Genomic DNA, 25,287 nt, shown 5'->3' on the forward strand with positions numbered 1-25,287 from the left:
CTTTAAGCTCAGAAAAAGCTGATTCAGTAATCACACATTTATTAGAAGTTATGGCCATCATGGGTATACCTGCACAAATAAAGACAGATAATGGTCCAGTTTATGTCTCTAGAAAAATGAAATGATTTTTTGCTTATTATAATATTAAGCATATTACAGTTATACAGCACAATCCTACAGGTCAAGCAGTTATAGAAAGATCAAATCGAACTATTAAGGATATGTTAAACAGAAAGGGGTAGAAAATGCCCCCAAAATAGATTACATAATGCTTTATTAACCTTGAATTTTCTTAACGCTTATGAGAAAAGGACAACAGCAGCAGAAAGACACTGGATAATGGAAAAGTCTGCTGAATTAAATCAACCAGTTTATTTCAAGGATGTGCTGACCTCGTAATGGAAGACAGGAGATGTGCTGCATTGGGGAAGGGGTTTTGCTCTTGTTTCCACAGGAGAAGAAAAATTGTGGATACCATCGAAATTAATAAAGATTCAGTTTGAAGAGCAGAAATCTCTGGAAAGGAGAAATGACAGCTCATTCACAATGATAATCATATTGGTGGTAAGAAAAACATATAGGATGTGGCAGGGTTTTGTTCTTATCTTTGCAGGAAAACACTCATCTTCAAAAAAATTCAAGGGACCCTGGATGTTTGACTACTGACAGTTGGAAAAATAACTACCCAATAAGGATCATCAAGAAAACCGAATGTGTTCCTAAGCATAAATGTAGAGAATATACGTTTATATATACACATATGTATGTATGTATTTATAAATATATAGAGCTGGTTTTGGAGTCGGACACTGACTCGGTCCCTCTCTAATTCCAAGCCTGTTGTTAAGGGAAAAGCCCAGAGTTTCTGTCTCATGTCAGGAGCCATGATGGGACAGAAAGAAAAAAGAACTTAGAAAAAAATCTTTACTTTTCTTCATATCTATTTTTGTCTTTATCATACCTTTCATTGAATATATATGTCTGTATATATCTATATAAATAATGCATAAGTTTTCTACAATGAACAATGAATTTTTTCTGCAATAAACTTTGAAGTTTCGCCGGGCGGTGGTGGCACACGCCTTTAATCCCAGCACTCGGGAGGCAGAGGCAGGCGGATCTCTGTGAGTTCGAGACCAGCCAGGTCTACAGAGCTAGTTCCAGGACAGGCTCCAAAGCCGCAGAGAAACCCTGTCTCGAAAAAAAAAAAAAACTTTGAAGTTTCCAGGAAGAAGATGGGGCCCCACAACAAGTCCACCATCGATATGATGTCATGATACTGATAGTGCTACTACAAGACCTGTTTTGGGTACCAGCAGCTCAAGGTGGTTCCAACTTGCTAGCTGAATGGTGCACATCTTTTACAACATTCTGGCCAGACCTCCACAAAACACTCAGAGACTATTTGCAATCTTACCAGACATTAATCTTGAAATGTAACCATCATCTTACTTTCACAGGATCCTGTAGAATGAACGTCGCCCCCATGACAGCTGGAAGTAATTCTAGAAGATGATGTCCCCTCTCCCAGCAATGTTTGTCTTTAGGGTTAGGGACATCATTTAGGGGTTGATTATAACTGGTATACAGTTAAGGGTTGGGGGGAAATTTTATAAGCTCAGGGATCTTTTTGTAAAAAAAAGGCAGATTCAACACAATGCCCATCAAAATCCCAACAAAATTCTTCAAAGACCTTGAAAGAACTATATAACTTCATTTGGAAAAGCAAAAAACCCAGGATAGCCAAAACAATCCTGGGCAATAAAAGAACTTCTGGAGGCATCACAATCCCTGACTTCAAACTCTAATACAGAGCTACAGTACTGAAAACAGCCTGGTATCGGCATAAGAACAGACAGGAGGACCAATGGAACCAAATAGAAGACCCGGATATCAATCCACACATCCTCGAACATCTGATCTTTGACAAGGAAGCAAAAAAAAAATCAAATGGAAAAAAGAAAGCATATTTAACAAGTGCTGCTGGCATAACTGGATATCAACATGCAGAAGAATGAAAATAGACCTGATCTATCACCATGCACAAAACTCAAGTCCAAATGGATCAAAGACCTTAACATAAAGCCAGCCACACTGAACCTCATAGAAGAGAAAGTGGGAAGTACACTTGAATGCATTGGCACAGGGAACCACTTCCTAAATAGAACCCCAGTAGCACAGACACTGAGAGAAACAATTCATAAATGGGACCTCCTGAAACTGAAAAGCTTCTTTCTGTAAAGCAAACAACACGGTCAACAAGACAAAACAACAGTCTACAGAATGGGAAAAGATCTTCACTAACCCCACATTAGACAGAGATCTGATTTCCAAAATATACAAAGAACTCAAGAAATTGGACACCAAAAGATCAAATAATTCAAAAAAAAAAAAACCAAAAAACTGGAGTACAGACCTAAACAGAGAACTCTCAACAGAGGAATCTAAAATGGCTGAAAGACACTTAAGAAAATGTTCAACATCCTTAGTCATCAGAGAAATGCAAATCAAAACAACTCTGAGATTCCATCTTACACCTGAAAGAATGGCCAAGATCAAAAACACTGATGACAACTTATGCTGAAGAGGTTATGGGGAAAAGGGAACACTTCTGCCTTGCTAGTGGGACTGCAAGCTGGTACAACCCCTTTGGATGTCAGTGTGGCAACTTCTCAGAAAATTAGGAAACAACCTTTCTCAAGACCAAGTAATACCACTTTTAGGTATATATCCAAAGGATGCTCAATCGTGCCACAAGGACATGTGCTCAACTATGTTCATAGTAGCTTTGTTTGTCATAGCCAGAACCTGGAAACAGCCTAAATGCCCCTCAATCAAAGAATGGATAAAAAAATGTGGTACATTTACACAATGGAGTACTACACAGCAGAAAAATAAAACATCTTGAATTTTGCAGGAAAATGGATGGAACTAGAAAACATTATTTTGAGAGAGGTAACCCAGACACAGAAAGACAATTATCGCATGTACTCACTCATAAGTGGTTTTTAAACATAAAGCAAAGAAAGCCAGCTTATAAACCAAACCATAATCCCAGGGAATTTAGACAGCAATGGGGACACTAAGAGAGACTTACATAGGTCTAATCTACATGGGAAGTAGAAAAAGACAAGATCTCCTGAGTAAATTGGGAGCATGGGGACCTTGGGGGAGGGTTGAAAGGTGGAGGGGAGAGGCAGGGAGGGAAGCAGAAAATAATGTAGAGCTCAATAAATATCAATTAAAAAAGGGAAAATTGGATAGGATAATAGATTGGTTTGTGAGTTATTATTTATAGACAATTACATTGATATAGATATTGTATATTGATATAAAGTTAAATTATATTGAATATTGTATGCATGCATGCTTCTACTTCTGTTTAAAACATCTTTTATGTATTGATATATATATTTACCATATTGTAGTGTACATTTCTACCTCTGTTCAAGATTCTCATACATTGATTACATTTGGAGGTTATTGTCCTTGCACAGTTGTTTATTGTCTTAGTCTTTTAAGTTAGATCGGTATTAAGAATTATAGATCACTAGTCATCTATGTTTGTCATACTTATAGTTAGACTAATCAGGTTCTTTAGATACATAGAGATTATATTCTGTATAGATAGGCAATCTTCAACCACTACAAAGAGCTGTAGAAAATAGCATTTAAATAACTTAGAGTTCTGTTGAAGTGAGACACAATTGCTCCTGGCAGCACCGATCTATTCCCGAATCTATTTCCAAAAGAATGTTGAGCACTGAAGACACTCCACTTGGAGCTTGTTTTCTTCTTGGAAAAACTGGCCTTTGGGCAAAGAAATGCCCATGCCTCATCCACTGAAAAGATATATAGTATACAGACATGGATAAGCAGGACTGTCAAATCTTGCCAAGACAGGGTAAGACGGTTTTGAAAATTTTCTTTGCCTTTGAAAATAGTCTGTCAGTTATTCTAGGCCTTAGCCAAAGTTGGTTGCTTCAATGTTGCAAATGTGACTTTGGATGATTGTCCAGGTAGCCAGTTGTCTCTGTGATTTGTTGTATGTTTTGGAAGTTGTTTGATTGTTCTTCCTACTCACTCAGGTAACATGGGGTCGAAGACTGGATAAGTGTAGTTACTTTTCCTCTCATGACTTGGCCAAGTTATTTATTATACAAGACTTAAGTTAGTTAGAATAGGATATTTGTTCTTATTGTATATAATTTTGTATTAGGTTTAGAACTCTCTTATTTAAACAAAAGAGGGAGGTGCTGCAGAAAGGTTTACAGCTAGTAACTACCCGCCTTCTGGGGCATGGCCTCATAGACTATTTACGCCGGCCCTTCTCTCCTCCCCCCTGATTCCCGTTTGCTCATTTGGATTGTTTGGATCCCATATCCATCCACTGTTCAAGCAGAGAATCCTGATTTGTAAGTTTTCCCCTAAGTAAATAACCATCTAAATATCCATCTCTCGGTTCTGAGCTAGTGCAGGGTTTCTTTTAAGCCTCTGATCTCTCCACCATCATTGCCATCTCTTTTTTTTTCTTCTGCCAAGCCTAAATTCTCCTATTTTTTACTCTCCCTACCCAGAAGTCCTGCCTATACCTCCTCCTTCGCTATTATTGGGCATTCAGCTTTTTATTAGACTAACCAGGTACCTTAGGCAGGCAAGGTGAAACAGCAACACATCTTCCCATAGTTAAACAAATATTACATAGCACAACGAAATGGCTTCTTGGGTGAAGGCATTTGCTCCCAAGTCAGACGACTGGAGTCTGATCCCCAGACCCTCTCAGTCTATAAACTCGGTTATCCAAATGAGTGAAGGGCAGTGAGCTGGCTCGGTAGGGAAAGGCAGTACCGCCAAGAACCTGAGTTCTGTCTTTGGGTTCCACTTGGTGTCAGGAGAGAACCCACTCCTCCAAGTTATCCTCTGACCTCCACTTTCTTTTTTTTTTTTTTTTTTGGTTTTTCGAGACAGGGTTTCTCTGTGGCTTTGGAGCCTGTCCTGGAACTAGCTCTGTAGACCAGGCTGGTCTCGAACTCACAGAGATCCGCCTGCCTCTGCCTCCCGCGTGCTGGGATTAAAGGCGTGCGCCACCATCGCCCGGCTGACCTCCACTTTCTACACAAACCTTTGGAGCTGTAAGGAGAGCCACCCAGTGGTGCATAAGGCTGATGCTCACACACACATCCCGGCCTCTCCCTTGGTAAGTCGTCACCCTTGCATGGGTCCTGTTTCCCACTGAGCGCCTCTCCTCAGTGACCTGTTTCAAGTCTATATTAAAACATCTTTCATGAAATCTCTAGCTCTGGTTTATAAGCCCAAATTCTTTTCTTCATGGAAGCCACCAACCCCTGTTGGGTCCCAGTGCAGGTCGCTGTGAGGTGACGCTAATGCCTCAGTCTGGGGGTGGTGTTGTGTGTCTTTAATTCTAGAGAGCGGCGCGGTGGCAGGAGGACGCTGTGAGTTTGAGGCTAGCCTGGTCTACATAGAGAGTTCCAGACCAAATGGGGCTACACAGTGAGACGCTGTCTCAAACACAAATTCAACAATAAAAGTAAAGGCTCAAGCTGCTGAGGGTGACAGCTTGGCCTTGTGTCTCTATCCCAAACTCTTGACATCTCATCTTTGGCTTTCAAGGGGAATATTTCCCGGAAGCTGGGAGCGTGGGCTCAAGCTTGTCATCCCAGCTACTTGGAAGGACTGCAGGTTGGCCAGCTTGGACGAAGGACTAAGACCTGTCTCAAAAGTAAAAGAGCTCAGGTGTGGCTCAGTGGTGGAGCCCTGCCTAGAATCCCCCAGTGAGGGGCTGGGGTGTGCTTCAGAGGTAGGCTCCTGCCTAGAATCCTCCAGTGAGGGGTGGGATGTGGCCCAGTGGTAGAGCCCTGCCTAGAATCCCCCAGTGGGGGGCAGGGTGTGGCTCAGTGGTAGAGCCCTGCCTAGAATCCCCCAGTGGGGGGCTGGGGTGTGGCCCAGTGGTAGAGCCCTGCCTAGAATCCCCCAGTGGGGGGCTGGGTGTGGCTCAGTGGTAGAGCCCTGCCTAGAATCCCCCAGTGAGGGGCTGGGTGTGGCTCAGTGGTAGAGCCCTGCCTAGAATCCCCCAGTGGGGGGCTGGGTGTGGCTCAGTGGTGGAGCCCTGCCTAGAATCCCCCAGTGGGGAGCTGGGGTGTGGTCCAGTGGTAGAGCCCCTGCCTAGAGTCCCCCAGTGAGGGGCTGGGGTGTGGCTCAATGTATTCTCTGTGTTGCTTAGGATGAGACCCGAGCCTTGCTCTAGCCTTGAGCTTCCCCCTCCCCCAGGTGGCTACAAACACACCTTCAGAAACACTCTCGCACATGGAGCCTGTCTCTACAGTCCTTGAGGCCTGTCTTCTGGCCTCAGTGACTAGAACGTCTCACTCAAAACCAGATCAGCTCCCAGCCTCCATTGAGTAGACCCCGGCCCTCCCCATGTGAGCTGCTCACCAGAAGTTCTGTGATGTCAGGGTCCTCGGGAGCCCAGGGTGTTGTAGGGGAAGCAGGTGGCCCTGGCAGAGCCAGTGGACCACTGTCCTCTGTGGTAGAGTCTGTGCCTGACGAGTCGGGCTCCATAGCAGTCAGGTTGAGCAAGGACACGTTGGTGCAGGCTGAGGACCGCTTGAGGTTCAGGCACCAGTGGGACATCCGGGGCTCCACCCTGCAGGTGACCCAGGAGATGGTGGGGATTGGGTGCCGGAGGGAGGAGCGGGGCTTATGTCCACTGAGGCCACCGGACCCCCTGCTTCTTTCAGCTACTGTCGCCCTGCTGCCCGCTTTCAATTCCTGCTCAGTCCCCATTGCCTGTGTTCTTCCATCACTCCGCCCTCTCCTCCTGATGCTCGCTTCAACCCACTGCCTTCCCGTCCCTCTTCCTTGCCCCGCCTTTCCCTCCAGCACCCATGCTTTGCTGTAGGCAGCGTTGGGCAGTAGGCCTATCACCAACAGGGTGCAGGAAACCCACCCATGGAAGGACACGGCCTTCTTTTTCTTCGTGATTCCCTTGGTAGGGCTGGTCACGCCCCCTGGAGCCTCGGGAACCAGCTGGGCGCAGCTCTCGACCCCCGCAGGTGGGTCCCCCGCCTCATGGATTTCTTTGGATTGCCAGATAGTCTTCACCACCACACTTGCCATGGCGCGGGGGGGGGCCTGCTCCCAGGGGGAGACTCACCATCTACTGTGCCCGCCCCCCACCCCCGGCGCTCAGGGTCCCCTAGCTCCTGGCCTGGGTCACAAAGGGCCTAACCACTGTGTCACAGGGAGGGGCATGGGGGAGAACAGGTGTTGACTCAGGGTGACCCTGCAAACCTCAGTGGACTCTTCCAGGTCGGGTTCTGGTTCTAAAGCTCCCTCGTTCGGGTCCAGAGCACCCAGTGGGCTGGAAACCCTGCAACCAGCTCTGGGACCCAGAATCAGGTCCTATCCTGCTTCATGCCTTGCCTGAAATCTGAGAGACATAACGGGATCATTTCCAAGGCCTTCCCTGGACGACTTGGTGTTCTGTGGAGGTCTGGGAGGCAGAGTTGGGAAGAGAAAACCCCAAGAAAAAGATACCAGCTCTGGAAGTGTCACAGGGAGAGTCAAGAGAAGTCATGGCATATGTCACAACTCCTCAGCCTGTGTTTTAGGGGATTTAGGTTTCATACTGTGTGTGAATTTTACCTGTCAAAAAAGAACCCAAGCCAGGCAGTGGCGGCATATGCCTTTAATCCCAGCACTCCAGAAGCAGAGGCAGATGTATCTCTCTAAGTTCAAGACCGACCTGGTCTACAGGGTTAGAATATCTGCTCGGGCACTCTCATGAAGAGCTGGGTTCCACCCCAGCACTGGAGAGCTGGAGGCAGCAAGATCATGAGTTTAGGATCATCCTCAGCTACATAGTTTGAAGCCAACCAGTACGGAGATTTGGGGATGATACTATTGGAGTACTCAGAGTGAAATAAAGTGCGAGGAGGTCCTTGTGAGAATGCTCTAGGTTTTTGTTTTGTTTTTTAAAGATTTATTTAATTTTGTACACAGTATTCTGTCTGCACATATGCCTGCAGGCCAGAAGAAGGCATCAGATCTTGTTATAGATGGTTGTGAGCCACCATGTGGGTGCTGGGAATTGAACTCAGGTCCTCTGGAAGAGCAGTCAGTGCTTTTAACCACTGAACCATCTCTCCAGCCCCTACATCTAGTTTTTTAATTAACTCACTTATGTGATGGGTGTTTTTCCTGAATGTATGTCTGTGCATAGCATGTGTGCCTAGTGCCTAGGGAGGCCAGACGGTGTCAGATACACTGGGACTGGAGTTGCAGACAGTTGTTAGCTGTTACGTGGGTTCTGGGACTCGAACCCGGGTCATCTGGAAAAGTAGCCAGTGCTCCTAATGACGTCTGTATGCTTGATTTTTTTAAAAAATTTTGTGTGCGGGCTGGAGAGATGGCTCAGTGGTTAAGAGCATTGCCTGCCCTTCCAAAGGTCCTGAGTTCAATTCCCAGCAACCACATGGTGGCTCACAACCATCTGTAATGAGGTCTGGCGCCCTCTTCTGGCCTGTAGGCATACAGACAGAACATTGTATACTAAATAAATAAATATTTTAAAAAAAATTTTGTGTGCACTGGTGTCTCATGTGCATGTGTTTCTGTGTGAGGATCAGATCCCCTGGAACTGGAGTTACACAGACAGCTGCGAGCTGCCATGTTGGTGCTGGGAACTGAGCCCCAGTCGTCTGGAAGAGCAGCCAGTGCTTTTCACTGCTCACTCTCCAAACCCCTTGTTTTGTTTTGTTTATGTGTATTGGTGCTTTGCCTGCATGCATGTCTGTGTAAGGGTGTCAGCCCCTAGGACTGGAATTATAGACAGTTTTGCCCCCTGGATGAGCAGTCAGTGCTCTTAACCACTGAGCCATCTCTCCAGCCCATTTGCTTGATTTTTTAAAGACAGGCTCCCATTATATAATCCTGGCTGGCTTCAAATTTACAAAGATATGCCTGTCTTTGCCTCCAAAGCGCTGAGTTTAAAGGTGTGTGCCATCATGCCTAGTCTTTTCTGTGTTTTAAATTTTTTATTTATGGGGCTGAAAAGATGGCTTAGCAGTTGAGAGCACTGGGTGCTCTTCCAGACCACCTGGGTTCAATTCCCAGAACCTACATGTCACCACTGTAACTCCAATTCCAGGGGATCCAACACCCATACACAGACATACATGTAGTCAAAACACTGACACACATATAAAATAAAAATAAAGGTAAATCCCTTAAAATATATCTAATATGTGTGCACATTCGTCCATGGTGTGGGGGCCAGAGGACAGCTAGTGGGAACTCATTTTCCTTCTTGTACTATGTAGGTTCCAGGGGTCAAACACAGGTGATTGCACTTGTCAACAAGCACCTGACTACCTGCTAAGCCACCTTGCTGGCCAGTTTGTTCTGAGACAAGGTCTTATTACACAGTTGAAGATGGAATCAAACTCATTTGCAATCTTTTTGCCAGTTTTCTGAGCAGCTGAGAAGATGGGACGGTCCTACCACAACTAACTGTACTTGGAATTTTGAGTTTAGGTCATTCCCAGGCCCGAGAGCCTCTCTGGCTGTTTCCTGCAACTCCACCATCTGGAGGGGTCAACCAGTATGTAGAGTGATTGCTCTGGGATGGTACAGTATCCTAATGCCTTCCCAAAGGATTTCCAGTGGCTGGGACAGGACCTCATTGTTCATAGGGACACCCATATTATCAAAGGATATTCCACCTGTTTCTTGTTATTTTGTTGAAAATTTGGCAGGTATACATAGAAATTACATGAGTCCCTCCCATTCTACTTCCAGTGGACATCCCTACTGCCACTCATGGGTGACAATGAATCCTTGCAACAGGTACATAGGCCAATTCTGAGGATGACTGTCGGGGACCATCCACCCCAGCCTTCATGGCCAGGAGAGAGATGATCTGTGAGGGGTGAAGAATAGAATTTGCTGTGGGAAATGTTTTTGTACACTGTAAAGAGTTGTCACTCGTATTGGTTTAATAAAACGTTGATTGGCCAGTAGCCAGGCAGAAAGTATAGGTGGGGCAACCAGAGTAGGAGAATTCTGGGAAGAGAAAAAGCAGGCACACAGTCACCAACCAGATGCAGAGGAACCAAGATGAGAATGGCTTACTGGTAAAAGGTACCAACCACGTGGCTAAACATAGACAAGAATTATGGGTTTAAGTTGTAAGATCTAGTTAATAATAAGCCTGAGCTAGTAGACCGAACAGTTTATAATTAATATAAGCCTCTGTGGGTTCTTTGAGGGGGGGGATGACTGAATGACTATGGGATTGGGTGGGACAGAAATTTGCATTAACAAAAACTCAAGACAGTACCATATTTTCAGGTGCTGACCCAGGCCATCCAGGGACTGATTTCATGATTTAGCTACACCGAAATTCCCTTTCAAAGTAGCAAAAACCTGTTATCTTTACAATAAGAATGAATTCTGCCTGGATAGGGTGGCACACACCTTTAATCCCAGTACTCTGGAGGCAGAGGCAATGGATCTCTGAGTTTGAGGGCAGCCTGGTCTACAAATCGAGTTCCAGTACAGCCAGGACTACACACAGAGAAACCCTGCCTTGAAAAACAAAAACAAAATAAAACCAAAAAAAGAAAGAAAAAAGGAGAAAGAAAAAAAGAAGAATGAACTTTAAGCAGGGGGGTGGTGGTGCACCCTTTTAATCCCAGCACTAAGGAGGCAGAGGAGGAGGACCTCTGAGTTCAAGGCCAGCCTGGTCTACAGAGTGAGTTCCGGACAGCCTGGTCTACAGAGTGAGTTCCGGACAGCAAGGGATACAGAGTGAGTTCTAGGACAGCCGGGGTTGTACAGAGGAAACCCTGTCTCGACTTTTCCCCCAATAAAGGGTTCTCCTGGCTAGGGTCTGAGCTGATAAGGGTAATTGTAAGAATAGATTCTGCTGGTGGAGAACGCAAAGCACATGGGACCTATTTCATAGGGATGTGTTCTGTTCACTGAGAGAGAAAGCCCAGGATATTGGTGGGGGATGGCTCCTAACCACAAGGGTTTTTTGACGACATCACTTCAACATTCCAGAGATCGGGCATCATTCATTTCTTCTGTTGAAGAATGGGCCTCTTTCTCAACGCTGACTCTAAGCTGTGCTTCCGATAGATGGCGCTGCTGGGTTTGGTAGAAAGCCTACCAGGCTCCTTACCCTGACGCCTGCTGGGCCTCAGAAGGCGAGCCTGTGAGCTGGGAGTGGTCGCACTCGGGAGGCAGAGGTGGGTGGATCTCTGTGATTCCACGCCCGCCTGGTGTACATAGTGGTTCTGTCTCTGCGGCTGTGTGCTCCCGTCTACCCTGGAGGGACCCTGGAATCAGGAAGGCCTTTCTTTATACCCAGAACTCAGTCACTCCACTTGCCTCTACCAGGCTGCCTGAGCAGAGAATCAGAAGCGATATTCTACTAGCTAACTAGGGACAGGTTTCGGATATTCTTGGGACACTTTATGTTCCTTCTTCACACACTTCCATGGAGGATTAGTTCAGTTTCCCCTGCTCATCTGTGTCCTTACGTGCCTTTAGTATTTAGAAGCTCTCCAGAAAACAGACATTCTGAATTGTTCTTTTTTTGGCAATACTGGGGATTGAACCCAGCATTTGGTGTATTAGGCAAGTGCTCTACCACTGAAACACACCTCCAGCCCCCCACTGGGGGATTCTAGGCAGGGATTTTTGTTTGTTTGTTTTTTAGTTTTTTTGTTTTGTTTTGGTTTTGTTTTTTGGTACAAGGTTTCTCTGTAGCTTTGGTGCCTGTCCTGGAACTAGCTCTTGTGGACCAGGCTGGCCTCGAACTCACAGATATCTGCCTGCCTCTCCTCCTGAGTGCTGGGATTAAAGGCAGGCACCACCACCACCACTGCAAGGCAGGGGCTTTATCTCCGACCACACCCCAACCACTTGGGATTTCCAGGCAGAAGCTCTACCCCTGAGCCACACCCCCAGTCCCTCTCTGGGAGATTCAAGGCTACATTCTTTTTCTTTCTTTCTTTCTTTCTTTCTTCTCTCTCTCTCTCTCTCTTAGTTTTTGAGACAGGGACTCTCTTTGTAATCTTGACAGTCCTGGAACTCTCCACGCTGTTCAAGCTAGCCTTGAACTCAGAGAATTGCCTGTTGCCCAGGACTGGGTGTTGCCCCTTCCGAGGTCACAGGACTTATCTCCTAGACCCATTCTGGGCTTGTTGGAGATTAGAAAAGCCTGTCTGGGGTGGCGTTTTGTTCGTGACGAGAACAGAAATGGACCCTTCGAATTCCCTTCGCCACAAAATTCTCAATAGCGATTGGGCGGCTTTTCTTTCTTGCAATCAGTCCTCAGCTGTGGTGGTAACTGGTTTTTGCCTGGGTGACTTCCAGAACTGATGGAGGAAGCAATTTTTACTTTATGACCACTTAATGCAGGCTGTCTTAGGCACTGTGGTTCAGGGAGGGAAAAAAAAAGATCAGGTCTACAGAGCTAGTTCCAGGACAGGCTCCAAAGCCACAGAGAAACCCTGTCTCGAAAAACAAACAAATAAACAAAAAAATCAACCTATATTTAAAAATGTTTAAAAACTAAAATAGTAATTCCACAGTTTTCTTCCTCTGAGCTGTGTAGTCTTGCTTGGGCAAGCCCTTCAACCTCTCTGGACCTCAGTGTTTAATGGGACGAATCTTTAGGGGCAGTCCCTTCTCTCATGGATGTTAGGTTTCCAGACAAGTAATTTTCCAGGTGATTTATTTATTTTTTCTGGTTTTTCGAGATAGGGTTTCTCTGTGTAGCTCTGGCTGGCCTTGAACGAACTCACAGAGATCCACCCGCCTCTGCCTCCCGAGTGCTGGAATTAAAGGTGGTGACCGCTGGGCTCCAGGGGGTGTTTTTAGGGAAGGAAGAGGGAAGAGCTAGGCGCCCAGACAGCGACTGAAGCAGTCCGGGATGCAGAGGCGGAGAGGGGCCGGGAAGAAGGGGGCGCCTGCGTAGTGGACACCTCATAGTCCATCGCTTCGCCCAGCCCCTCTCTGCAGCAGGGAATTGCAGGCAGCGCTCCACCTATCGCAGCTCGGCTGCCTGACAGCTCCTCTTTCTCCTTCCTTCTCTATAGGCCGTCGCCCTCTGCCCATCCCCTCACAGCTGCCCCTTCGAGGGCGGAAGTATAAATCGTCCGGCGAATCCGCATAGCCTTGCGGAGCTCAATCTCCTCACCCATTGGTCTTCTTTGCTCGAAGTTCCGCCTCCTCCGGCGCGTTCCCCAGCCTCTTCTTACGCCCCGCCCTGCTGTCGGGGAGAAGACTGTCCATCCAATTAGCGTTAGTCTCTGCCATGCAGGGGGCGGGTTCAGAGTCTCTAGGGCAACGCCCCCTGCCGCCCTGCTCCGAACGGAAATAGCCCGGTCCTGCACCAATCAGCACCATGTGTCTTTACTAGTTCTCCAATAAGAACGGGAGGAGGGAGGGCGTTCTATTGTGAGCGGCAGGGCGTTCAGCCAGCAAGCGGCGGCAGTTCCCGGATGACAGCCCGCAGGGGCGGGTCCGAGGCGGGGCGTCGGCCTGCAGCCAGCCCGCCGCCAGCCCGCCCTCCCCCGGCCGGCTCCTCGGCGCCGCCTGGGGTCCTTTCCGCCCGGTGCCGCCCGCCAGCCCCGTGCCCGTTCGGCCAGGCCTAGAGCCGAGTTCTCCGCCATCATGCCGGCTGTATCCAAGGGCGATGGCATGCGCGGGCTCGCCGTGTTCATCTCCGACATCCGGAACTGTGAGCTCACGACCGGGGCCTGGGGGGTCACGCGGGTACCGGGCGGAGGGAGCGGGGAAGCGCAGGGGTGTCCTAGCGGGAAGAACCGGGGCGGCGCTGGCGGACGTGGCGGGCGGAGGTGGAGGGGAAAGAGCAGCGGGCTAGGTAGGTCATTCAGTGCTATCCCGAGCCTGTGTGGAGAAAATCAGGGACGCTAAAGAAGGGGGAGGCTGGCGACCACCCACGGCCAGGGGCTAGAAGTTGGGGAACAGCCTCGGGACCAGAGATAATACAGTGGGAGATACCAGAGGAGTCAGAAATAGAACTGCGGGGGGGGGGGGGGGGCAACGGGACAGAGAGGAAGGTGAGGGGACAGAAGGACCAGTGATGGAAGTGGGGGGATGCAGAGGAACCAGATATGATAAGTGGGGGGTGACACCATAGGGCCTGTAGATGATAAGGTGGGAAACACAGAGGGACAGCACAGAGATGGTGGGGGAGGGGGCAGAGGACCAGAGGTGGAAATGGGGGACAGCAGAGGGTGAGGTATGAAAAAACTCTAATGGGAAGATTGCTTACGAGACATGGAAGGCATTTGAGAGCCTACATACGGGAAAGAGGGAGTATAGTTGTAGACTTGGGGAAACCCAAGACATCAGCAGGGCCTGGGAAGGAATGGTGTTCATGATAGAGGCAGACCCCTAGGAGGAGGGCAAGGCATCTGGAAGCTCTGGGGGTGGGGGAAGTACGTGCCCTGCGAAGGAAAGGGGTTAGGAACAGGGCAGGCCTGGATTCGAGCTTGCTTTGGTTTATCACAGCAATATGGGGGCCATGATCCCTTCTAGGAAGTGTTGTAATGATGGGCTGAGCTGGCTGCTGGGAGCAGATGTTGGTGTCTGGAGCTGCCAGGAGCCTTCAGACACCCCATCCACAGATGTGGTAGGCCAGACCTGGCTTTGCGTTTGAAGCTCACCCCCATCACTATGTGACCTTGAATAAGGGACTTCACTTGTCAGTTTCTTCATCTGTCAGGAGAGGCTGCTAATGGCTTCTTCATAAGGGGTGTCTGGGCTGCTGGAGCGCGAGGCCCACACGATGAGGTCCTAGGCGAGGCCCTGGTAGTTGCTGTCAGCATTAGTAGCATCTAAAGAACTGCTCCTTCACGCTGCTCAGGGGAGGATCGTGAGCACAGGAGCTGCCAGCAAGTGGGAAGCTGTGGATTCCCTTAGATGAGAGATGCTTTGGACCCAGGGAAAAGAGGTAGAGTCAGGAAGGATTATAGATTTTGGCATGGGTACCTGCTAAAAATGGGTGTACTTGGGGCTGGAGAGAAGGCACAGCAGTTAAGAGCACTGCTCTTGCAGAGGACCAGTCTGCACATGACAGCACCCACATGGCAGATCATGCCTAACTCCAGAGCCTCTGACAGCCTCACACAGACATACATGCAGGCAGAACATAATATGAAGTAACAATAAATTATATGTAAATGGGTGTGCATTATCTCTGATAACTATTGGGAGCATAGCCCTCTGCACCCTTTGGGACTTAGTTTGTGTGTCTGAGCTCCATTCCTTGTTAGGAATGTGGCCTGCAGAGATTTGTTTGTTCCTTTATTTGACAAATGCCTTTGATTGCTCCTGTGTATATGTCCCTATTTGAAGTGCTGGGGTTACAGCTATGTAGAACTCCAGTCTTGGACTGTGGCTCAGCAGTAGAGCACCTGCCCAGCAGCCCCCAGTGAAGAGCTGAGGGCATAGCTTGATAGTCCAGCACCGGCCTAGCGGGAACAAGCTCCTGGGTTCCATCCCTAGCACCACAAGAGAAAACAACCCAAAAATCCACATTCAGAAGGGATAGAAAGTACACAGAAGGGACACAGTGTTGTCTGCCCATGACTGGTGCTGTGGAGAAGGAGTGTTGGGACGGAAAAGGTGCAAATGGTGGCTTGCGTTTGAATGGACTGAAACAATGAGGAGCAAGGAGTAAGTGCTGTGTTCTAGAGAAATAGGGTCCATGCAGGGAGATAATGTGGTCAAAGGTCTTGAGGTTGCAGCATGCTTAGACCAGGTGCACAGTACATGAGCAAGCACTGAGGAGACAGGGAGACTGAGGGACGCTGAGCACTGTGGCACTTCTGTGGCTGGCCTGAGAGCTTTATGATGCTTTTGAGCGGAGAAGGGCAGTGGCTCACTTAATTCCTCTAGAACAGGCATGGTGTGCATGGTGGGAATGTTCTGGCATGAGGGTGCTGAGTTCAGGAGGAGGCTGGCTCAGGCATGACCATGTCTCACGATGAAAATCAAAACTGTTGAATTACTGTTCTGGCTGCTGTGAGAGTAGACTTGAGAAGTTAGGGTCGCAGCCAGGAACCAAATCAAAGGTGTCACAGGCCTCTGGGCTCAAGAAGTGGCCAAAGGAGTGAGAAAGGGACTGCTGAGATGTGGGCAGAGCAAAGCACTGGCGTGGTACACATGCCAACCTAGCATCTGCGAGACTGCAACACCGGGACGGTGAGAACAAGGATCACAGCAAGATGTGGCTCAAAAAACAAAAAGAAAAACAAAACAAAGCAGCCCCAGGGGGCTGGAGAGATGGTTCAGCAGTTAACACTTGTAGAGAACTGGTGGGTTTGGTTCCTAGTACCCACATGAGGTGGGTTACAACTGCCTATATCCAGTTCCAGGGAATTTCGCGCTTTCTGGTCTTTCTGCAAGGACACATGCATCCATATGTCCAGGCACTCACATAAGACCACCAACAAAAGGATTGGTCAGGTTTAGGTCAGCCATGTGCTGAGTGGCTGGTGTGTTTCAAGCCCTGTGACAGACAGCTCTGGGGCGCAGTGACAAATAAGACAAATGAGTGTGTGCGCCTGTGCAGCTGTGACCCCAAAGAGAGAAGGGCCTTCGAGCAGATCACAGCTGTCCTCACGGATGAATGTGTCTGTGTGGTCTGAGCCACGTCAGACAAGAAATGCAAACAGCTGGGCTGGAGCTCACATCTGTCATACCAGCTATTCCAGAGGCTGAGGCAGGAGGATTTCAAATTTACGGTCAGCCTTGGCCTGACTATATGTCTCAGGAGGTAGAGGCACTTGCTGCCAAGCCTGACATGGGTTCAATTCTTGGAGTCACATAGTGGAAGGGGAGAACTACAAATTGTCCTCTGATGCCACATGCATACTTATACATATGCACATACAAATGAATGTAATCATAATGTAAAAAGTCACCTTGTGTTATAGAGTGAGTCCAAAACCAGCTTGAGCAACGTGAAGACATCCTGTCTTAAAATAAAAGATAGGGTCTGAGGCAGGTGGTGGCTCACAACTGTAGTTCCAGCATTGGAGTCAGAGACAAGTGGATCTCTGAGTTCAAAACCAGTGTGGTCTACAGAGCAAGTTCAAGGACTATACAGAGAAACCTTGTCTGCAGTGGGTGGGGCGTCTTGAGAGATTGCTTAGCAGGTAAGAGCAATGGCTGCTCTTCCAGAGAGCCTGGCTTTGATTACTAGCACCACATGGCAGCTCACAAACATCTGTAACTCTCATTCCAGGGCCTCTGACTCCTTCTGGCCTTTGTAGGCACTACACGCATATGGTACACAGACATACATGCAGGCAAAACACTCAAACATGTACAACCAGGAGTGGTGACACATGCCTTTAGTCCCAGAACTCAGGAGGCAGAGGCAGGCGGATCTCTGTGAGTTTGAGACAACTCCAGATAATGAGTTCCAGGACAGCCAGGGCTACACAGAGAAACCCCATCAGTAAACCATCAATCAAAGAAACAAGTAAATAGAAGGTTTAGGTGCATAGTTGAGAGGTAGAGAGTACTTTCCTAGCATATGTGACTCCCGAGTTCCATCTCCAGAGCCATGATGGCTCACACTTGTCATCACTGAGGCAGGACACAGCCTAAACTACACAGCAAGAACTTGCCTTAAAACAAACAGCGGGGGGGGGGGGGGGGGGGGGGCTGGAGAGATGGCTCAGTGGTTAAGAGCATTGCCTGCTCTTCCAAAGGTCCTGAGTTCAATTCTCGGCAACCACATGGTGGCTCACAACCATCTGTAATGATGTCTGGTGCCATCTTCTGGCCTGCAGACATACAGACAGAATATTGTATGCATAATAAATAAATACATAAATAAATAAATATTTAAAAAAAAAACAAACAGCTGGGCGGTGGTGGCACACACTTCTAATCCCAGAGACAGGTGGATCTCTGTGAGTTCGAGGCCAGCCTGGTTTACAGAGTGAGTTCCAGGACAGGCTCCAAAGCTACAGAGAAACCCTGTCTCAAAAAATAAAACAAACAAACAAACAAAACCATAACAGGGTGGGCAAGCTGGCTCAGTGGGTAAAGGTGCCTATCGCCATGTCTGAGGACCTGGGAAACCACTTTGTAGGGGGAGAGAACTGACTGGCACAAATTGTCCTCCGACCTCCACAGTGTGCCCACACACGCATCATACACATAATAAATTCAAAAGGGTGGACATCGATGATACTTTACCAAGTAGAACAGCCAGACCTAGGGTTCTGTGTGGGTGGAATGTTAGAAGAGGCTGGACCACACAGGAAGCCGAGAAGATTGGGGCTGTGGGGTCAGGATGGATGGAGAGCAATTGCTCGAGCATACTGTCTTTTTTTGTGTGAAAGATTATTTTGGGATTAGACACTGGCGAGGGTTGCACAATTCTATGAGCAAAGAAATTAATAGGGTGAGTTCACGATGTGAAGCTTTTTGTTTGTTTCTTACTTATTTATTTTTATTTTTTGGTGTTTTTTAAAACAGGGCTTCTCTGTATAGTCTTGGCTGTCCTGGAGAGCAGGCTGACCTCAGGGTTGCACCACCGTGTCTTGATTCATACCTCTCTACATCTCACTGCACAACCCCCAGAACCCTCTCCCCCACTGGGATGATAACAGGTGCACATGTATCTTAGCTTAAAATAAGGATGGAGCCGGGTGGTGGTGGCTCAGGCCTTTAATTCTAGCACTTGGGAGGCAGAGATAGGCAGATCAGATCTATGTGAGTTCGAGGCCAGCCTGTTCTACAGAGACAGGCTTCAAAACCTACAGAGAAACCCTGTCTTGAAAAAGCAAATAATAATAATAACATTAAAGGTTGGGTTCAGGTTTGGGAGGGAGGGAGCCCTCTGTCCAGGACACCAGGGAGCTCAGCAAATGCTGTGAACAGGAAGTGCAGATTCCAGGGAAAACAGATGGTCCTGCCCTCCAGAGCAGGGAAACCTTATCAGAGGGGAACCGCTGCAGGGCTGGGGCTGTCTCCTATCAAATCCTTGTTCTTTTGGAGCAGGTTCCTGAAGAAGGCCTTGGAGCTGGAGTGCTGACTCCCTCTGCCCTGCCCCACATCAGAGTCATTGTGGTAGTGACCTTTGCCTCGGTCCTGGGATCCAGGCCTGGGCTTCACCCTGCTCATCCTAAGCTCTGCCTTCTGCAGGTTCTGGCCCTTGGGAGGCCTTAGCAGGCATATGGTGAAGCTGGAAGTGTCTGGGTAAACAAACAAGCCAGTCCTTCTTTCTCCCCTCCATACTGGGGATCAAGAGGGACTATTGGGAACTGAGAAGTAAAGGCAGGGGTCATCAGATGTCCCAGGTCAGCCACAGCTAAAATCAAGTCCAGTGAAAACCTGGGCTTCACGAGTTCCTGTCTCCCACAGACAGAATAAAGTGGCGCTGGTGAGGAGGCTCAGCAGTAGAGGCTCTTGCTGTGCAAACGTGGAGACCAGAGTTCTGTCCTGGGTTCTCATAAAGGTGATGGAGAGGAGAGAACTGAGTCCACGGAGTAATCCATGGGTACACCTACTGTGAGTGTGTGTACACACAGATAGCTGTTTCTAGTGCCTCACAGCCACATGGCACATGGCCATATTTTGGCCATGGAGGAGTCAAAACAATGAGATTTTTTATGGCAATCCAGAATCTGGGAGCATTGAATGGCTTTGGGCAGGGCCCAGGCTTTCGCATTTTCTCCATGAAGGTGCCCAGGGTCCTCCAGGGCAGGGCCAGGCTGGCCCAGATCCCTTTGAGGGTAATTACAGACGCACTCCGATGCTGCTGCCTGTTTAGCCACTTAGGGAAGGCATCACCCCATACGTCTAAGCTGGACCACAAGTAGACCTCCATCAGGAAGGACAAAAACCTCAGGCAAGCCCCTCCTGGGAGATGGCCCTGCCTCTCCTGACCCTTTTCTCTTCATATTCGAACCCTTGAATGGCTTGAACTCGGTCCCCATTCTCTTGCTTCCCACCCTCCCAGCTGCCTGCCTGGTCCCCACCAAGCCTTTCTGCCTGCTTCTTCTATTGCCTCATCTCTGATCCTAACTAGGAAGCCGTTGTCCCCTGTTGCAGTTCCAGCCTCCACAAGGCTTGCCTCTGTCAAAGCACTCACCACTGTCCCTGTGTACCTCTCCTCCAAACCAGAACTCCACCAGAGCAGGACAGGAGAAATTCCTTATACCAGCAGTGGCACCTGGGAGGGAGGGGCAGGCAGATCTTTCTGAGTTTGAAGCTAGCCTCCTTTACAGAGTTGTCCCAGCAGAGCCAAGACCACATAGCTGGCACCCTCCCATGCACCGTCGGGAAGCGGGGAGGGAGGAGGAAGACTCTTTATGACACCCTTGCATGCTGCCTGTGATGGGTAGGTCTGTCCTGAGTGCTGCACAGTCAAGCTTACCAGTGTGCAGTCTGTCTAGTGGCCTCTGGCACAGTCCCAGAGCACTGTCCCCAGCCCCCGAACTCTTTGTAGGTCTGCCTTTGCCTTTCTTCTCCCTTAGTACTGGGAATGGAAACCAGGACCTCATGCAGGGGATCTCTACCAAGCCTTGCCCAATTGCACTCAGTTGTGCTCTCTCTCTCTCTCTCACTCCTACTCTGACAGGGTCTCATGCCGCCCAGACTTAGCCATGATGACCTTAAACTCCTGATCCTCCTGTCTCCACTTGCAGTGTTAGGGATTCCAGGTGTGCTGCACCAAGTCTGTGCAGTGCTGGGATCGAACCCGGAGTCTGTGTGCTAGGCAACCATTCTACCTGTTGAGCTACACTCCTAACTTTGTTTTTAATTTTTTGAAATAGTTTCATTCTGTAGTCCTAGTTATAGTTAGCCTAGAATGTATCTGTCCTGCCTTGGCCTCCAGAGTGCTGGTTTATAGGCTGCAGCTTTCATCGCCAGCTTCAGCTCTTTCACTTTTCATCTTGAGATAGAGCCTCACTAAGTAGCACAGGCTAGCCTTGAACCCACTCTGGCCCATGTTGGCCTTGAACTTGTGATTTCCTGCACTCAAGTCTCCCAAGTAACTCCATCCATGCCTGGCTTTTGTTTTCTCATTTGCAGACTTTATAAATTAAAGTTTTTAAATTAAAATGTGTGTGTGTGTGTGTGTGTGTGAGTGAGATTTTTTTGTTTTTATATTTTGAGACATGGTTTCTCTGTGTAGCTTGGGAGTGTGACCTGGAACTTGCTCTGTAGACCAGGCTGGCCTCGAACTCACAGAGATCACCTGCCTCTGCCTCCTGAGTGCTGGGATTAAAGGCGTGCTCACCACTGCCCAGCCATGTCTGGATGTTTTGCCTGCTTGTGTGTATATGCAGCACTTATGTGCCTTTGGGCTTCGGAATAGTTACAGATGGTTATGAGCCACCATGTTGGTGCTGGAAATTGAACCCAGATCCTCTGGAAGAGCAGTCAGTGCTTTTAACTGCTGACCCTCTCCAGCTCCTCCTTCTATTATTTCAAATTAAAAATGTATTTATCTTTGTTTGAGGCAGGGTTTATCTATGTAGCCCTGACTGTCCTGGACCTTACTGAGTAGACCAGGCTGGTCTCAAACTCAAAGAGATCCGCCTACCTCTGCCTCTGAGATTAAAGGAGTGTGCCATCAGTCCCAGTAGGTGATTTATCTTTATGTTTATAAATGGTTTTCCTTCATGTAAATATGAACACAATGTGCATGTCTGATGCCTGGAACTGGAGTTACAGATGATTGTGAGCCACCCTGTGGATTCTGGGGCCTGAACCTGGATCCTCAGAAAGAGCAGCAGTGTTCTTGACCATTGAACCATCTCTCCAGCCCCTCTGAGTTCTTTTTTATAACAGAGTTATCAGTTATGCCAAGCTACTATCTGATAGATGTGGACAGTTTAAAGACTAAAGAAGCACACACGCTCACTTGGATAGATGACTCTCTCTGTATCGGTGAGTTCAGGTCTGGGGTTTCAACCTGTTACAGACACAAAAACCTCTCTTCCTTGCCAAATTGTGTGGTGCTAAGGATATAGAGTGAAGCAGTGAGGAGCTGGCCTAGCATTGTCCAGTGAGGAGCTGGGGGTGTGGCTCAGTGGTAGAGGGGCTAGGGGCAAGCCCTGGGCTCAGCTCTTTGCAGAGCACACACACACACACACACACATATTAATTTAAAGATATTGAGTAGGCTACAGGGAGAAGTAGATGAACATTTATGAGGAGTAGAATTGGAATCACAACACTCAAGTTGGCAGTTCACACTGTTCTCACTCCAGTTCTAGGGGATCCTATGCCTTCCTCTGGCCTCCACTCCCACCCATACACAAAACAGAAGTGAGACTGGTGCTCGGTATGGTGGCATACCCTAAACCCAGGAGGCCAGCCAGGGCTACATAGTGAAACCTTGCGTACAAACAACAAAAACGAAAGAGAAAAAAGTATATTGGAAGAGGTTAACTACTGTGGCTCAAGCATATATTTCTAACACTTTAGAGGCTGATGTAGGAGTGTTGTCCCCGAGGCCCGCCTGGGCTACAAAATGCATGTGAATACACTTAGGTATGTATCTGAGTCCATTGTGTGTGTGTCGTCTGTGTGTCTGTACAGGCACGTGTGCGTGCTGGATTGTGTTGAGGTCAGAGGACAGCTTAGGTGTGAGTCCTCACCTTCCTCCTTGTTTAAGATGGGTTCTGTTCACTGCCACGCTTGCCGGTGTCATTATCATCTCTTCACCTCCGTCTGCTGGGTGTGTTGTCACTGCGTTCTGGGGACCTGAACTCCAGCCCTCATACTTAAGCAGCAAGCCCTTCACCCCCTGAGCTCTCTCCCTGTCCTCGAAGAGAATTTTTTGGGGACATTTGAAGGGTGTGTGAATTCCTGCCATAGAGATCCTTTTCCTTCCTTTGTGGAGCTGGGTACTTTGGTTGCCTGTGTAACCCGAGTTGACCAGCGTTTGATCTTCCTCCCTAGTGCTAGACCCCAGTCAAGTTGGGCTGTCAGTCAGCTCTTGAGTGATGTGCCATCTGGAAAGAATTGTCTTTTTAAAAATTACTAACTTTATTTTATGTGCATTGGCATGAAGATATCAGATCCCCTGGAACTGGAGTTACAGACAGTGTGGGCTGCCATGTGGGTGCTGGGAATTGAACCCAGATCCTCTGGAAGAGCAGTGTGGACTCTTAGCTGCTGAGCCATCTCTCCAGTCCCAAACACTGGCCTTTTTGGCCCCTCCATAATAACATTAGGAAGAGACTGCATGGTTAGGAATGGAAATATCTGCACTCTGGTGGTCACCTGGAGCCACCTTAGTCACCAGCATTCTCTGGCCCTGAGGGAGGCGCTGTCCACCCTCTTAGCTACCTTCATGGGCAGCTCCCTACTTGGGCTCAGTCCCACGTCTGGCTGGTGATCTGCCTGCAACCTCCGGACTGAACCTTACTCATCTCCAGGTCCTCCTCAAATGTCCCCTCTTCTGGCTGCTTCAACCCAGATCTGATGGATTCTGGGTAGCCTCTTGGACTCAGGTGTGGCTGATTCCCCATCTACCCTACCAGGTCAGGAGTTCCCAGGACGTGTGATAAGCACTGGAGTGTCTGCTTTGGGACTGCTAGCTCATCCTTTTTGGACCTGGCCCATAGATTATCAGGAGACTGTGAAGCCAGGCAGTGGTGGCGCATGCCTTTAATCCCTGTACTCAGGAGGCAGAGGCAGGTGGATCTCTGTGTGTGCCGCCACCACCTGGCTTCACTTTTTTTTTTTTGAGAGTTTTATTTATTTTTATTGTGTGTGCATGGGTGTTTTGTGTGTGTGTGTATATGTGTGTGTGTGTGTGTGTGCGCGCACCTTTAGAGCATGGACACCTGTTGCTGGGATTCTAGGTCACTGTGAGCTGTGAGTGCCATGGTGCTCTACCCACTGAGTCATCTCTCTAGCCCCTTTTCACTTTTAGTTTTAATTTTATTCCTTTTGGGGGGGTGTTTTTTCAAGACATGGTTTCTGCCTTAACTGCCCCCCAAAATGGGAAGGGGCTGGGTATGTGCCTCAGTGGAGTGCTTCTTGTCTAGCATGCAAGAAGTCTGGGGTTCATCCATGGTTGAAAGCCTGAAAGCAGGAGCATCAGAAGTGTGAGGGATCCTTGGATGCAGAGCTGATTTGAGCCTATCTTGGGTTACCCAAGACCCTGTTAAAACACTAACCAAAACCTGGATGACAGGTCTATACCAGTGCAGCAGACAGTGCCGTCTTGGTGCCTTACTGAGCCCTTAGTGTAGCAGAAAAGAGGTTGGCCTTGCCTTTAGGGGCTGAACACAGGCAGCGCCAGCTGCCGCTGGTGTGACTACGTGTTTCTGAACTAGAAAGACGCGTTCAGATCTTACTTTATCCTACCTCTGTGTACGTGCTTGTGCTGCGTGTGCGTGCACACGTAGGTGTTTTCCTCAGCTGCTTTCCACCTTAGTGATGGAAATGGTCTCCGTGAGCCTGGAGCTTGGCAGTTCAGCCAGCCTGTCCGGCCAGCACATCCCTGGGATCTGGCCTCCACCATGCCAGCATTGGAGATGCAGATGTGTGCTTGCTTCCATATCCAGCACTGTAGGTGCTAGACTCCTCACCTCGGGGTCTCGTGTTCACCCGTGGAACCATCGCCTACTCCCAAAGTTAATTTTAGCAATGTTTCTATAACCCAGCATATCGGCAGTGCTGCCCTTGGAGTCAGTATCTTAATATTCCTTCTCTGTTTCTCCAGTGCTGGTGATGGAGCTCTGGGAGTTGGGTGCGCCCGCTAGACAAACTTGCCCACACTGCCCTTCAGGGGTTGGTTGGTTTTTTGTTTTGTTTATCCTTTGAAAGGTGTCTCACTAGCTGTGTAGTCCAGGATGGCCTCATACTCACGATCCAGCTGCCTCCATCTCCCAGAGCTGGGGTCACAGGTCACTGCTGTGATGGCCACACCACATCATCCCAGCCCTGTGTGAAACTGCCTGTTTCCGTTTGAAGCAGCCTCAGCTTGGATGCTCAGGACACCTGTCTGCCACTGCCACACAAGCTGCAACTCTGCGATCAGGGTGCTAACCCCAGTGACTTCCTAGAGGAGGCACTGTCTGGAGTGGGGCTTGTGGGAACTGCTTGGGAATTAAGAGCAGAGATGAAGGGGCGTGTGGAAGAAGATGGATGGATGCTCCTCTTCCCTCATGCACCCTGTAACTGACCGGCTGTTAGTAGAACGCTGCTGCATGCCAGGCGCTGGCTGCATCCCCTGCA

The 25,287-nt window shown here is 48.6% G+C and overlaps 2 protein-coding genes across 4 annotated transcripts in view; one reads left to right on the forward strand and one right to left on the reverse strand.

The window, feature by feature from the left end:
• The window catches only part of Tsks (testis specific serine kinase substrate), a 33,515-nt gene extending 26,378 nt beyond the window's left edge, over positions 1 to 7,137 (reverse strand). For both annotated transcript variants that reach the window (XM_041657701.1, XM_041657693.1), the window contains exons 1-2: positions 6,968 to 7,137; positions 6,454 to 6,664 (exon numbers count right to left, since the gene is read on the reverse strand). In XM_041657701.1, the coding sequence (XP_041513635.1) occupies positions 6,454 to 6,664; positions 6,968 to 7,137 (381 nt within the window). The remainder of the gene's footprint in view (positions 1 to 6,453; positions 6,665 to 6,967) is intronic.
• Positions 7,138 to 13,575: 6,438 nt separating this feature from the next.
• Positions 13,576 to 25,287, forward strand: part of Ap2a1 (adaptor related protein complex 2 subunit alpha 1) — a 31,589-nt gene continuing 19,877 nt past the window's right edge. For both annotated transcript variants that reach the window (XM_041641562.1, XM_041641652.1), the window contains exon 1: positions 13,576 to 13,774. In XM_041641562.1, the coding sequence (XP_041497496.1) occupies positions 13,708 to 13,774 (67 nt within the window). In that variant the 5' untranslated portion in view covers positions 13,576 to 13,707. The remainder of the gene's footprint in view (positions 13,775 to 25,287) is intronic.

This window comes from Microtus oregoni, unplaced genomic scaffold (genome assembly GCF_018167655.1).
Source record: "Microtus oregoni isolate MIOR12 unplaced genomic scaffold, Mior012 000000F_ref0000247, whole genome shotgun sequence".
NCBI lineage: Eukaryota > Metazoa > Chordata > Mammalia > Rodentia > Cricetidae > Microtus > Microtus oregoni.